Here is a 14,102-nt window from a genome sequence, read left to right as displayed (position 1 = left end):
TAGTTGGGTTTGGTGGTCGTTTTAGGCTTGTAAATAATGATTGTCATGTGGACACTTGTGAGAAATTTTTAGTCTGTAATGAACCATTTTGACCCTTTGTTGTGTAACTGTTCAGAGCTTATAAAGTCTGTTTTTAATTTGCATTGTCTATGAAGTGTTTTCTGGAATGTTTGCTTGTGGATCCCGAGTGAGGCATTTTTTCTAACCCATTTTCTCTTTTGTGGGTCCTAATGGACCATGGGAGGCTTCGGGGAGGCTGACCTTTGCGGACGGACATGCAAGGGTGTCGCACGATTTAGGCAAAACTAACTAAGTCAGTGACAGATGGTATCAGAGTGGGACAAGCACTCATAGAAACACTTAGCATGCAAACATGGGGGACCTAGCGGGGCTGCGTTGAAGGCAATCAACACACGCGTGATCGTTTGGGGGAAAACGGGTATGAAGATGTAGGGAAAAGGAGTCGCTCGGAGGAGCGAGCATCTGAGATTGACATTCAGAGGAATGACCAACCCTTCGCGCAAGAGGCACCATGAGAACAGACAAGCTTGGAAGAATGCAGAGCACATAAAGGTTGGGATGGTTGGGTTTGAGCTATGACTCAATGTTGATAACTATACTTGATGGTGCTCAAGGCAAGCAAGGCACTTGGTAAAGGATGAGACCATGCAAGACGGAATGAGTTGCTCAACGATCAAAAGAGTTGTGCAAAGCTCATAGAGGTGAGGGGAATTGCTAACTCAAAGAATTTGGTACTCATACATGGGCTTGTATGCGGACGATGGAATGTTTGCGGTCATCCCAAGGCGATCGAAACTCGGTGCCATGGAGCATTGAAACTTTCTCTTCGACATATGAAGGATATGTCCGTAGGAGGCTGAAGTGTGCAACGAGTTCAACATATTGCTAGGCCTTGAGTGGTGCAGTGGGGGTTGTATTGATGTGGAGTCGCAATCTAACAGGTGCGTTTGCAGAAGGCAGAATAATGCATAGTATGTTCAGCAAATCAGAGTAGTCCAAGGGGATGGTGGTCTCCGAAACGAAGAGAGATGTTGCTCCAATGGGACAGTTATCCAGGAGGGGATAAGTCCCAGCTCTCTAGAGGGAGAATCATATAGGACGGACCTCACATGTTGAGGAAAAGTACCTCAACAAACAACAACTCCATGAAGCTCAATGGACTGAGCAAGCGGTGAGGAGTCATCGCATAATCTTGCTCGAGAGAATATATTGGTGGATGCATTGCGAGATCAAGTGGGGGAGCGACCTAAAGCAACACAAATGAAAGCACATTTGGAGTCGATATAGAGATCAGACTCAAGGGAGGGCTGACGCGTGGAATGGTGGGCGCGAGGGCCACCATCAACTCAATACAAAAACGAGGAGCGGAGCAACTTGGGTGTAACTTGGTGAAGTACCCAAGCCATATGAAGGGAGCCGGCATAGAAAATAGAACATGGAGCGAAGGCACAGTGCTTTCCTTAGATAGAGGTCAAGGACATGAACTATTGTAGAGGAAAGAGCAGGATCATGTTGTTCCATGGGTCCTTCATTCTGACGGAGCAGACTCATCTTGCATGGTGCCAAAGATGAAGGGAGCTTCTTGGCACATGCACCTTATCTCGGAAAAGCATTTGATGGAGGAACTAAGGTGACTCAATTTGCGGAGGCGAAGTTGGGTTTAGAAGGCCTTGGCAGGAGGCAAGAGGACGCGGAGGCGGGTACTCTTGAAGAATATACCACAGTGTTGTCATTCAAGTTGCCATGAAGGAAGCGATGCACAACGGAAATTGTGCTGGTAAGGGTAGAGGCCTAGGATCCAGACAATGGTGCACTAATTATAGCGAAGTCGGGGGACTTCGGGAGCTACTAGGCGACGGACTGTCCTAGAGCAGTGCTTCATCTATATGTGACCAGAGAGTGGGTGGATGAAGGTCGATTGTCAAAGGAGCGAACAAAATCGAAGGTGGAAGAGTCCCTGCGATGTATTGGCAGAGGCCACACATGGAGGGATCACAATTCCAGTTCATCCCTCAAGGATCATAATGCAATAGAGATGTCACCAGGAGGCGACATAGTGCAGCGGATCGTGGTGGAACAGTTCGTGACAATGCGATACACACGACATAGTCCAGTGAGGTACTAGATCATACAGAGGTATGATCGGGAGCTACTAGAAGCTCCACTTCGGTGAATAACACGATGACAAGAAGGGCTATGGATTCAAGGAGTGAAGGTCATGGTACCGTAGAGGCGGGTCTTCCGTGCGTGCATCGAATTTTACATCGGATGAAAGCCTTGGTCATCAGCATATGGGGGCTGTGTTCTACTAAGGGAAAAGTTCGAATGCAAGTACCAGTGAGTCCCATGGGAGGGACTTGATTATGCAGAAGTATGATCGAAGCAGCTGGAGAGTTGGACTGCTCTAGAGCCTATATTCGCTTGAGGGAGCCCGGCAAGTTAGAGGACAAGGTTGAGGAAGCGAACGTTGCTACCAAGGAAGCTAAGGAGAATAGAATCGGTGCAAATCCTATAACATGATGGCAGAGGCCATGCATGGGAGTTGCAGTCTGTCTTTTCATCGACCAAAGGAAGCTGCTTAAAGAATACAAAGGTGTTGAAGTAGGGGGTCAAAAGGGACGAGGAAGCGACGACGAGTCCAAAGGGACTTAGCTACCCAAAATCAAGCATCAATTAGAATGGAGGTGGACTCGGAGTAGTGCCACAAAGACATATCTACTGATCATGAAGAAAAGGGATGTAGATGCGAGGCGACGTATAGTAGGGCCATGGGCATGGTAGCGCCATGGTACTGTATGTTGGGAAAATCCTTGGGGGCGACATCATATGCGCAGCGGAAGAACAAGAAAAACAAAATCCCCGATTCCCAAAGAGATGTTCGTCGTCGTGCGAAGATTTGTATGCAAAAATCCGTGAAATATGAAACTGCGTATAGAGTAGATTGTGTTACCTAGGGAGATCGTATATCCCTGTTTCCTTGCAGATCTTTAGGAGAGGGTGAAGGAGGTCAAGCGTCCTCCTCTCTAGCGGTGATCCACACAGCAGGGTTGCGACGACGCTCCTCAAAACTCCAGACCTACTCTGAGGTGGAGATGGAGAGGAGAATAGGAAAAGGCAAACAAAAGCTCTCTAGCCCATGAGGCTCTGAATCCCTCCTATTTATAGAGGTCCCCCGTCAAAACCCTAATGGGTCCTCCCCTAGTGGGTATTGGATCTGCATCCAATAAGACAAGGGCTCCGTCGGATATCTCATATCCGAACCTCTATTCATCGCAATGCCTACCATATGTGTGTGACCCTCTAGGCCCAATATCGAGCTGGCCGTGAGTCATACATGTCAGAACTCCTTCTAACTCAGTGAATTATTATCTCTGTAATAATTCACTCAACTTATCGACTACGGACGTACTAGGCCACTACGCCGTAGTCCCCAGACGATACAAGGGAATCCAATCCATTGGACCTGTCTGTCCTCAGTTACCGTGTACCTATAGTCCCTCATCCATCTAATATACCAGAGATCGTATATCGAGCATGGTGTTGTCAGACCCATACGGTTTCTTCTCGAGTCTCGCTCTAATCGGATTCTCCCGGAGAACTCTTTCTCTCTCAACCTGAATGACCCTGGCTAGGGATTTGTTTGAGCAAGAACACATAGGATATTCCTCTCATGACGCCGAGAGTGGATGATCCTCTATCGACACTCAATAGCCCTCGTAAGGTCGACTACCACTCCCAATGACCAGCTGTACTAGATCTGGGACAGCCAAACCTATAAGTCTGGTATCAAAGAGTGGAGCACTCATACAGGACATCCTTGGTGTCTCAAGTCTAAGGACTAGATACACCTCTAGGACTACGGAATCGCTGTCTGACAATAAGGCATCATCAACCATCTAGCATTCCGTAAGTAGATCAATCAGTGAACTCATTCTCTAATGAGCACCTGTACTGTATCCCTAGTGTCCCCACACAAGCAGCTATGAGACCAGCTGCATCCATCATATGGACGGGTATACAGCACACCAGTCTGTCCGGTTATCACGATATCCCTCTCGAGTAACCTATGACCGGGATTATTTAGGATATGTGTTTAAAGGTGAATCGATCTCACTATCGTGATCTCATCACGATCCGATTCCCATTGCACAAATCCAAGGACATCACAATATATGTATGCATTTATGCAATAGTTATAAAGTGATATATGCCAAAATATAATAAGCAAAAAGATTCTATATTAAGTCACACGTGCCATCACTCACGTGATTGGCTTGCTGGGCACCTATGACTAGCACTGTAGAGGTGGGACTTCCATGAAAGTCATTGATCCCTTGCTCTCATGGAGGGAGAGCGCTTGGTCGTGAAAGGGGCTGAGGAGGTGGAGCATGCAGAGGCAAACTCCAAGTACCGAGACAAGGCTGAAGGGTAGAGGCCAAGGAACTTCGTAAGACCGGTGTCAACGAGCTTCTCATCAAGATAGTCGAAAGTGAAGGACTTCGGATCATGCAAGAGTGCACGATCATAGAACGAAGCAGGCAGTATGCAGTGCTGTACCTTTGCTACTCAGTGGAGTAGGCGGTAGGGTTGATGGAGAAGATGGTACAATCCCAGAGGCGACCAAATCTTTTAGAGAATTACTCCAAGTTGGGGTGAAACCTTCCTACATTCCAAAAGTTTGATTGCATTGAGAAGGTGAATCACAGTAACTAACTTAATGCAAGGAGTGCAAACACTTCAAGTACTTTAGAAGTGTGAGTAAAGAGCAGACGAAGGCCAATAACTAGCTCGATCATGGAGTACAACCTCGAGGAGGCGGGCGAAGTCAAGTAACCTTTACCTTCTTAACTCTTAAGAGAATGGGCAAAACTGAGTACCCCAATTCTCTTATCCAATAGAGGAGCTCTGCACATATTCAAAGATCATTTGAAGATAATAGAAGACAATAGTCGTCAAATCCTCACCAACGGTGATCAGTACTATTGAGAGTAGATTTTTCGCTTTATTTCCCAACAAAATGCTAATTGAAAGCGAAAGTGATGCGAACCTACTTGGAAGTGACAACTAAGTGAAAGAAGAGTCAATGGGCAAATTTTGTGGAGGAAGGACCCAAAACTTCAGAAGTTTACAAGACGATGCTCGTTAAAGCTCCAACAAGTATCCACCCAGTTTAAGCAGCATGAGCATTTGAGAGACTAACGCATAGTAAAGATGATCTTTTCCTTCATTTGGAGGATCCGCAGGAACCAACAAGGATCAAAACAACTCAGCCAACCCCACACTAGAGTCATAGTCATTGGCGAGTTGAAGCAGCATGGTGGATCAAAGGTTCGACTACTTTTTTAAAAAAAATGGCATTGGAGAGCAGCTAGGAGTCAAGAGGCGCATTGCAGCTGGAGCAGAAGATTGAAGACTCAACAAAGGCGAGGAGTTACAATGTCGACAAAGGCTTCGACGAGGACGTCGAAGGAATAAGTGGGGGAGAATGTCACAGACAAATTTCTAAATAAGATGTTTGATGTAATGCTTATGTATGTCCGTGTCTTTTGGTATGTTCATACTTTGCTTAGCATGTAGAGGGACAGCCGAAGGCTTAATAGTCCCATTTTAGTTGGGTTTGGTGGTCGTTTTAGGTTTGTAAATAAAGATTGTGTCATGTGGACACTTAGTGAGAGATTTTTGATATGTAATGAACCATTTTGACCCTTTGTTGTGCAACTGTTCAGAGCTTGTAAAGTCTATTTGTAATTTGTATTGTCTATGAAGTGTTTCCTGGAATGTTTGCTTGTAGATCCCGAGTGAGGCATTTTTTCTAACCCGTTTTCTCTTTTGTGGGTCTTAATAGACCATGGGAGGCTTCGGGGAGGTTGACCTTTACGGACGGACACATAAGGGTGTCGTACGACTTAGGCAAAACCAGCTAAGTCCGTGACAGGAAGTCAAAAGAATATTTCAAAGTCCTCCTCCATAAATTAATATTTTTACAAATCAGATTTTTCTTACTTTCTGTCTTTGTTTTAAATTTTTATTTATTATAAATCCTCACCGAATTCCCAAAATTCAGTTAATAGATTATGAAAATATGAGAAGTCAATAAATGGATGAGTTGTAACGTTCCATAAAAATATTATTTATACATATCCAATAAAAATAAAAATAAATATACTTATTAGTTATGCATTAAGGAAGGTGCACATGCTCGACAAGCAAACAGTGACCTTTCTCATTCCCTCTCCACAGGTGAGTTAGAATAAGACATCCACAAATAATCAAAATATAAAATTAATTTTTAAGACTTTGACTCGGTCGTTTCATTCCATCCCCATCAAACCATTCGAACACGTCATGAGACTTCTCAACGCGACATGTGAAGTGGGGCATGAAAGCTCAATTGTCATATCCTGATGAATGTTATCCTAATATTGATTATGTCACCTATGGTCATGGTCATGACCCCTACTAATTAATCAAGTAATTAAGAAACAATTGGATAAGGATGACTTTGTTTTTTTTTTTTTGAAGGATGGAAGTTTGGATCCTCCTCAACTTTTTGAAGGATGGAATTATCCTTTGATTCTTTACTTGATTCAAAAATCACTGGAAAGTCACTTTAAAGATTGAATATTTAGAATATTTTTTTTAGTGTTTCATTTCTGTGTGCCGAAGAGCAGGGCCTAGTTTAAAATTATTTTCTAAAAAAATTAATTTTTTTTATATGTACAAATAATTGAAAATGGTTTTTCTATTCAATGAAATTTGTCTACTTAAAAAAAAAAATTGAACATGAAATTACAAATAGGAAAGTCCACAAATCAGAAAAAGGATCCAAGATATCAACAAGGAGGATCTAAGAAACCAATCCAATTATCACCTCATTAGAACATGTTATTGCTACCATCCCAGAGATAAATATAGATATCTGTTTAATTTTTTACTTCAACTTGTATCATAGCCATACCACAAATGCTTTAAAGACTTTATGCCCCCATTAATTATTCTTGAGATATATCCAACAAAATACTTTACTCATTTTGAATAGATCTAAATTAATCCACTCTACACAGTATCACTATGCTCAAATATCTATTGTTGGAATATATAATTTGATCGCTGAAATTTGAACATGAGAAATTTGTCCGGATGTATGTGGAGATTGATCTCTCATGTCCATTTAATGTGGATTTGGATTGGGTGTCCCAGATGGTGGCCTATGAGAATCTCCACTTCTTGCTTTGTATGCAGATAAATTGGTGTTGCTGTGGTTGTGGAAGGAGATGCATCGGTGCAACAATCAAAGAGCCCTCTTATTTGACCATTTTGGTACACATTAAATTCTAACACTCGTTTTTTATTACTTAAAATAATATTTCTAAAAATAAAAATTTATCATTTTCTCTCCATTTTTTTTCTTTTCTTATGTATTGTCCACCCATTCAATTCTCTCATAGATTAAGCATTCCCTTATGATTGTACGACATATAAAAAATATTCTGAGAACTCGATAAATGGATGAGTCGTACTGTCCTCTCAAAATATTATTTATGCATATCCAATAAAATTAAAAAATATATACGTATTAATTACATATTAAAAATGATAAAAAAAAGGTAAACAGCAAGTAAGAGAGAAAGATCCGCATGCTAGGCAACCAAACAGGGACAAAACCTCTCACTTTCCCACTTGACGGGGGTGAGTTAGAATGAGACATTAAGAAAGATTCCGTAGTGACATCAACTTCCGAGACTTATTTGTAGAAAGACTCGCTTGCTTCACTTCGTCAACCTTCAAATAATTGGCGGATGAAAGTTTGGACCCTTCCCAACTTATATATCGGAATCATCTGTTGTTTTTTCTCTCTCATATCTTAATCACTTTTTTTTCTTTAATTAATCAAAAAACTATGAGAAACCTAACTTGACAATGATTAAATATATGCGAAGAGAATATTATTATTATTATTATTATTATTATTATTGATGGTTTCATTTGTGTGTGCTAAAGGGTAAGACCAACACTAAAATTATTTTTTAAATAAATTACTTATTTTTATATAAGTAAAAATTAATTGAATATGAAAGTATATATAGAGAACGATGTATGTTAGGAAAAGATGTGTATAAGAGCGACACAGTATGTTAGGAAGATAAATCAATAGAAGAAGATTTAATAAACTAATCCACACCATAAATATATTATAAAATATTTCATCAGACAAAGATAGATATCTACTTAACTTTGATTTTCATCGTAGCCACATCACAAATGGTTCAGGGTGAAAAGAGTTTTTACCTATAATAACTAATCTTGAGATATATCCACAATCATATTTCACATTTCAATTAATGTTTCAAGAGTCATCGAGAAAGATTGGCTGTTCCAACTCATTCATCATATCACGACTCAATCATAGTCATACCATAAATGTTGGAAAGTGGGAACCTCATCTTTCCTACAGATTGATTGATGAGTTGATATATATATATATATATATATAAAATTGATTCTCTTGTTATATCTCAATCCATGATTTATTCGTGCATCATTGGATTGCACAGTTCAATTGACATATTCAAATTGTCACACAATAATATCCTACATATTCATGATCTTATTTTCAAGATTGTCAATAAATAAGAAGAAAAATATAAATAAAAGAAAAGATGGTAAGAATTATCATCTTATAAGAAAGGAAGAACATGATATATAAAGAAGGAAGATTATTTTATAATACAATTCAAGAAGTTTATTTTACCAAAAGATGACCAAATGACACATATTGAATCATCTTGATGCGATTTTATTTTCTTCTTTATTAGTTACTTTTTTTTCATTTTTATGACCTATGTGAAAAAAACCAAGAATTATAATGGGATCGTGATAATAGTATTATTTTTTCCAAAATGTATGAGTGATGCAAAGGCCATAATTTTTTCTTAAATCAGAGGTCTTTGAGCAAGTCTAAAACTATTCCTCTCTTCTTGGAGATCAATTCACAATAAAGGCATATATTTCACTAAAGTAAGTCACAAGAATATTTCAAAGTCTTCCTCCTTAAATTAATATTTTTTGTAAATAAGATTTTTCTTTTTTTCTATCTCTAGTTTAATTTTTTATTTATTAGCTATCATCACCCAATTCCCTTATATATTAAGTATTTCTTTAGGTTTGCCCATATCACATGACATGAAAAAATTCAATCAATAGATTATAGAAATATGAGAAGTCGATAAATGATGGATGAGTTGAAACGTTCTATCATACAATTTATACATATCTAATAAAAATAGAAATGGATATACTTAGCATCTATGCATCCAAGAAGATAAAAGAAAAAGTAAAAAGAAGGAAAGAGAGAAGAAAATGCACATGACAAGCAAACAGCGATCTCTCTTGTTCCCCCCTTGAGAGGGGGTGAGTTAGAATGAGACATGAAGAAATGATCGAAAGACGAAATCAAATTTCAAGACTTTAGACTTTCTCGTTCAATTCCATCCCCTATCAAATCACTCAATACGTCACGAGACTTCTCAATGGGACGTGTTAAGTGGGTACGAAAACGTAATTGCCATGACATGATGAATGTTATTCTAATATTGATTGTACATATATTGGAACAGTTTCAGTGGTATAATTGAGCAAAAGTGACTGGTTTTTATTTTCTAAAAAAAAAATCTTTTTATATAAATGTTTTTTCTAATTCAACAAAATTTGTCTAGTTAAAAAAAATTGAACATGAAATTATAAATAGGAAAACTCACATATATGAAACATTGAACATGATATTTCTTGTCCACTTGACACGGTGGGCTAAGAGAAGAATCCAAAAAATTAATGGAGGATCCAAAAATATCAATCCATTTATCATCTCATTGGAACAGGTCATTACTATTGCTCAAGAGATAAAAGATAGATATTTATTTGACTTTGACTTGTATTGTAATCATACTACAAGAATACGAAGACCTTAAACCCACAAAAATTATTTTTGAGATATATGTAAATTAAGCTAAATTTAGAGTGTAAAAAAATATATAAGATAGTGTGCTTAATAGTGGTCATTCCACAACTCATTTCCACCTTTTTAGAATGTTAACAACAAAAGATTTGCTTTCTTATAATATTCTCAGATAATAAATATTAATATTAATATCACATTCTTCACTAGGAGTCTCAGAATTAAGGTTGCAAGAATCATCTAGAAAGATTTGCCAGCCCATTCCAAACCATTTATCACGTCATGTCAGCAACACCGGTCCTTGAGATTCATCAGTCCTCAAGTGAGGTTCGGTGTCATTCTATAAATGTATTTATGGAGCCACTTTCCAACCTCACACCTTAAACTTCATCATCTCTGAAAGCTTACTCAATGGCTGTTGTTGGCGTTGGCTGCAATGGCGAATCTATTTGCTCAAAGCATGTCACCATGCTCACGGCCGTAATTATGAACTTTGGAGTCATCTCCTGTTGTCTCGGCCATGCCGGGGGGGATCATGATGGCCATCTCGGGGCGAAGGGGGGAAGCTGCATAGAGAGCGAGAGGAGAGCTCTCCTAGCCATCAGATCCGATATGTACGACTCCGGCAAAAGATTCTCTTCTTGGATCGGTGAAGATTGCTGTAACTGGAGAGGAGTGACCTGCGATGACAACACCAGCCATGTCATCAAGCTCGACCTCCACTATCTCGACACTCACAATTTCTACACATATGATTTGGATGACGATGACGATATGTGCTTCATGTTAGAAGGGATGGGTGCAAGCGAGGTAAATCCTGCTTTGCGTGATCTGAAGCATTTGAAATATCTGGATTTGAGCATGAATAATTTCTCCGACGCCCACATTCCCCACATGATTGCTTCACTTGTGCATTTGGAATATCTTAACCTATCCAATGCCATGTTTGGTGGACTAATACCTTCTCAACTGGGGAACCTCTCCAACCTACACTTCCTCGATCTTGGAGGATGTGGATTTACTGATCTACGAGCTGATGACCTTGAATGGCTCTCCCAAATTCCTTCTCTAAAATATGTTGATATGAGTTTTGTCGATCTCTCTAAAGCAACTAATTGGCTTCACCAAGTTAATTGGATCCCCAGTCTTAAAGTATTGCACTTGGGGTGGGCAAATCTCCCTTGTGTTCCATCACCTTTGCCCCCATTTAATTTGACTTCAATTGTAAAGCTGGATCTCTCTGGTTATTCCAACTTGAACACAACAATTCTAAGATGGCTCTCTCATGCTAGCAGCCTTATATATCTTAATCTTTTTGACTGCAGTGGTGTTGATATTGATTCACTACAAGTCACTCTAGGAGCTCTGACTAATTTGAAAGACTTGGATTTGCAATACAATGGTATCAAAGGAGAAATTTTTGGAATAATAATGAATGTAAGCAGGAGCTTGAAGCATTTGGATTTAAGTTGGAATTTATTAAGTGGAGATATTACACAAATCTTGTGGAGTCTTGGGCCCCTGGAGTACCTTGCATTAGATGATAACAAGCTGAATGGACATATTCCAAAAATGATGAAAACTTTTACAAGCAGCTTGCGATATTTAAATTTGAGATCTAATCACATTACTGGAGAAATTCCACGAGCTATGGGGAATCTCACTAATCTAAAATACTTGGATCTCTCGAACAATAATATTACTGGAAGTATACCGATGGCTTTTGGTGATCTAATCAACTTGGAGAGCTTATTCTTGTTCGGAAATCAGATTTCAGGACAAATACCAGAAACGATAGGGAATCTTCAAAATATGCAATCTCTATATTTAATTGATAATTTTATTACTGGGCAGATACCAGAGACCATCAACAGACTCTACAATTTGCAAATCCTGGATGCATCATATAACCATTTGACAAGGTTAGTACCTGGGACTTTGAATGAGCTCTGCAATTTGAGTTTTATAGATTTATCACATAATGATATCGGTGGAGAGTTAACCGATCTAATTGATAGTTCTCTATATTGTGAACAAAGAGCCGCTCTATATTTATCTATTAGTGGCAACAATTTGAGTGGGATTGTTCCTTTAAGTATGGGTCAATTATCTGCATTACAAGTATTGGACCTCTCCTCAAATTTGTTGGAAGGTAATATCACCGAAGCACACTTTTCCAAACTCATCAACTTGGAACACTTGGACGTATCTTATAACTCCTTGAATGTGATCCTACCCAATGATTGGTTTCCACCTTTTAATGCCTACAGTATTTTCATGAGCTCATGTCAACTAAGAACTAAATTTCCTGCTTGGATTCAGACACAAACAAATTTGGGAGATCTTTCTTTATCTGGAGTTGGACTCTTAGGCAACCTTCCAACTTGGTTTTCAGATTTCTCAAAAGGTTTGCGGAGTCTTAACTTGAGTTCTAATAACTTAAATGGTCCTCTACACTCAGTTCCAATGATAATCATGGATCTCTCCAATAATTCATTTGTTGGACCTATTCCGATGAGTTTTACAAATGCTTCAAGCCTCCAAGTATTATCTTTGTCCCATAACAATATCAATGGCAGTTTTCCTTTCTTTTTTTGCAATCTTAAATATCTTGAAGTCCTCGACCTATCAAACAATAATTTATCTGGAAAAATCCCAAAGTGTTATAAATCATTCCCAACTTCTCTACAGTCCTTGCATTTGAACCACAACAACCTATCTGGAAGATTTCCTTCCTTCTTGAAACATTGTGAACAATTGGTTACTCTTGATCTTGGTGAAAATAATTTGTTTGATGAAATACCAACATGGGTGGGAGAAAACCTTTTATCCTTGAGAGTTTTTAGTTTGAAGTCAAACCTATTTCATGGTACCATTCCAGTGCACATAGCAAATCTCACTTCTCTTCAGGTTTTGGATCTTTCTTCCAACCATCTTTCTGGTAGCATACCTTCATCTCTAAGAAATTGTAGGGCTATGGTTGAGATACAACATGATACTGCATCGTTGCTTGATCTTGTTGATGGTGGTTACTATGGCGAGAGCATAGTAATAACAGCAAAAGGATATGACATCCAATACACCACAATTCTGTCACTTGTAACAAGCATAGACCTATCAAACAATAATCTTTCCGGCGAGATCCCAAAAGAGCTTACGAAACTTCATGGATTGCACTTTCTCAACTTATCCAATAATCATTTGACAGGAGCTATTCCAGAAAACATTGGTTCCATGGAACAACTGGAATCACTTGACTTATCAATGAACAATCTCACAGGAGATATTCCTTCCAGCATTTCATCTCTCAACTTCCTAAGCCACTTGAATCTCTCTCACAATAACTTGTCAGGGAGAATTCCAACAGCCGGTGGTCAAATGTCTACCTTCAACGCGTCAATCTATGATGATAATGAATACCTTTGTGGTACGCCACTGCCAGAGTGCCCTGGTGATGCAGCTCATCAAAGTCCACCTCATGAACAGGAAGAGAAAAACGGTGACAGGCTTGAAACAGTGTGGGAAATTACCAGCATCGTCATGGGTTTTGTGGTTGGTTTTTGGAGTTTTGTTGGAACAATGATCATGAAACAGAGCATAAGGATTGCGTTCTTTCGATTTTTCGACAAGGCTTACGATTGGTGCTACGTGCAGTTGGCAGTCGTATGTGCAAGGTTAAAGTCCAAACAGCAAAGTGTGACTTGATCCATCGGTGGCAAGAACTGAAGAGTTTGCTGTTACATCTTAAGGAGGTCCCAAGTTGCTTTTCCAGTTATTAATTCCAGCTCGTATGATATGGTGTACTGTTGTAAGAATAAGGAAGGAAAAGGGTATCGCAGTTGATGGCCTTTTGCTTCATTAGTATGTATGTGTTTGTTCTAATCAGTTCAAAAACTTCATCATCCGTCGTTCTAATCAATATGTTCAAGTCAGTCATCCCTACCGTTGTCTTTATGACATTATAATAAAGCAGAAAGAAGTATGCTGAAGGGCTTATTATTACATCTTGAGGTCGCAAGCTGCTTTCACGTAATGCTGTATGTAATCATCATGCAATGCTGTCAGAATAAAGAAGGAACAAGTATCAAGTAATGCATTCCTTCTAATCTCTTCAAATACTTTTTAT

At 39.2% G+C, this 14,102-nt stretch overlaps 2 protein-coding genes across 2 annotated transcripts; both read left to right on the top strand.

Moving 5' to 3' along the window:
- Positions 1 to 10,378: 10,378 nt before the first annotated feature.
- LOC135649076 (receptor-like protein EIX2) lies at positions 10,379 to 11,405 on the top strand. Its single transcript, XM_065167179.1, has 2 exons — positions 10,379 to 11,326; positions 11,388 to 11,405. Exons 1-2 carry the CDS (start codon positions 10,388 to 10,390, stop codon positions 11,403 to 11,405), a joined length of 957 nt encoding a protein of 318 aa, XP_065023251.1. The 5' UTR covers positions 10,379 to 10,387.
- Positions 10,653 to 13,895, top strand: LOC135649563 (receptor-like protein EIX1). Its single transcript, XM_065168042.1, has 2 exons — positions 10,653 to 10,786; positions 11,302 to 13,895. Exon 2 carries the CDS (start codon positions 11,408 to 11,410, stop codon positions 13,679 to 13,681), a length of 2,274 nt encoding a protein of 757 aa, XP_065024114.1. The 5' UTR covers positions 10,653 to 10,786; positions 11,302 to 11,407; the 3' UTR covers positions 13,682 to 13,895.
- Positions 13,896 to 14,102: the final 207 nt, after the last annotated feature.

Source organism: Musa acuminata, chromosome BXJ3-9 (genome assembly GCF_036884655.1).
Source record: "Musa acuminata AAA Group cultivar baxijiao chromosome BXJ3-9, Cavendish_Baxijiao_AAA, whole genome shotgun sequence".
NCBI lineage: Eukaryota > Viridiplantae > Streptophyta > Magnoliopsida > Zingiberales > Musaceae > Musa > Musa acuminata.
The sequence above is the reverse complement of the archived record's forward strand: the minus strand, read 5'-3'. Positions and strand labels throughout refer to the sequence as shown.

Bases quoted from the DNA above. Each gene is read 5' to 3' on its own strand.
- LOC135649076 (XM_065167179.1), top strand. From the start codon at position 10,388: ATGGCTGTTGTTGGCGTTGGCTGCAATGGCGAATCTATTTGCTCAAAG.
- LOC135649563 (XM_065168042.1), top strand. From the start codon at position 11,408: ATGAATGTAAGCAGGAGCTTGAAGCATTTGGATTTAAGTTGGAATTTA.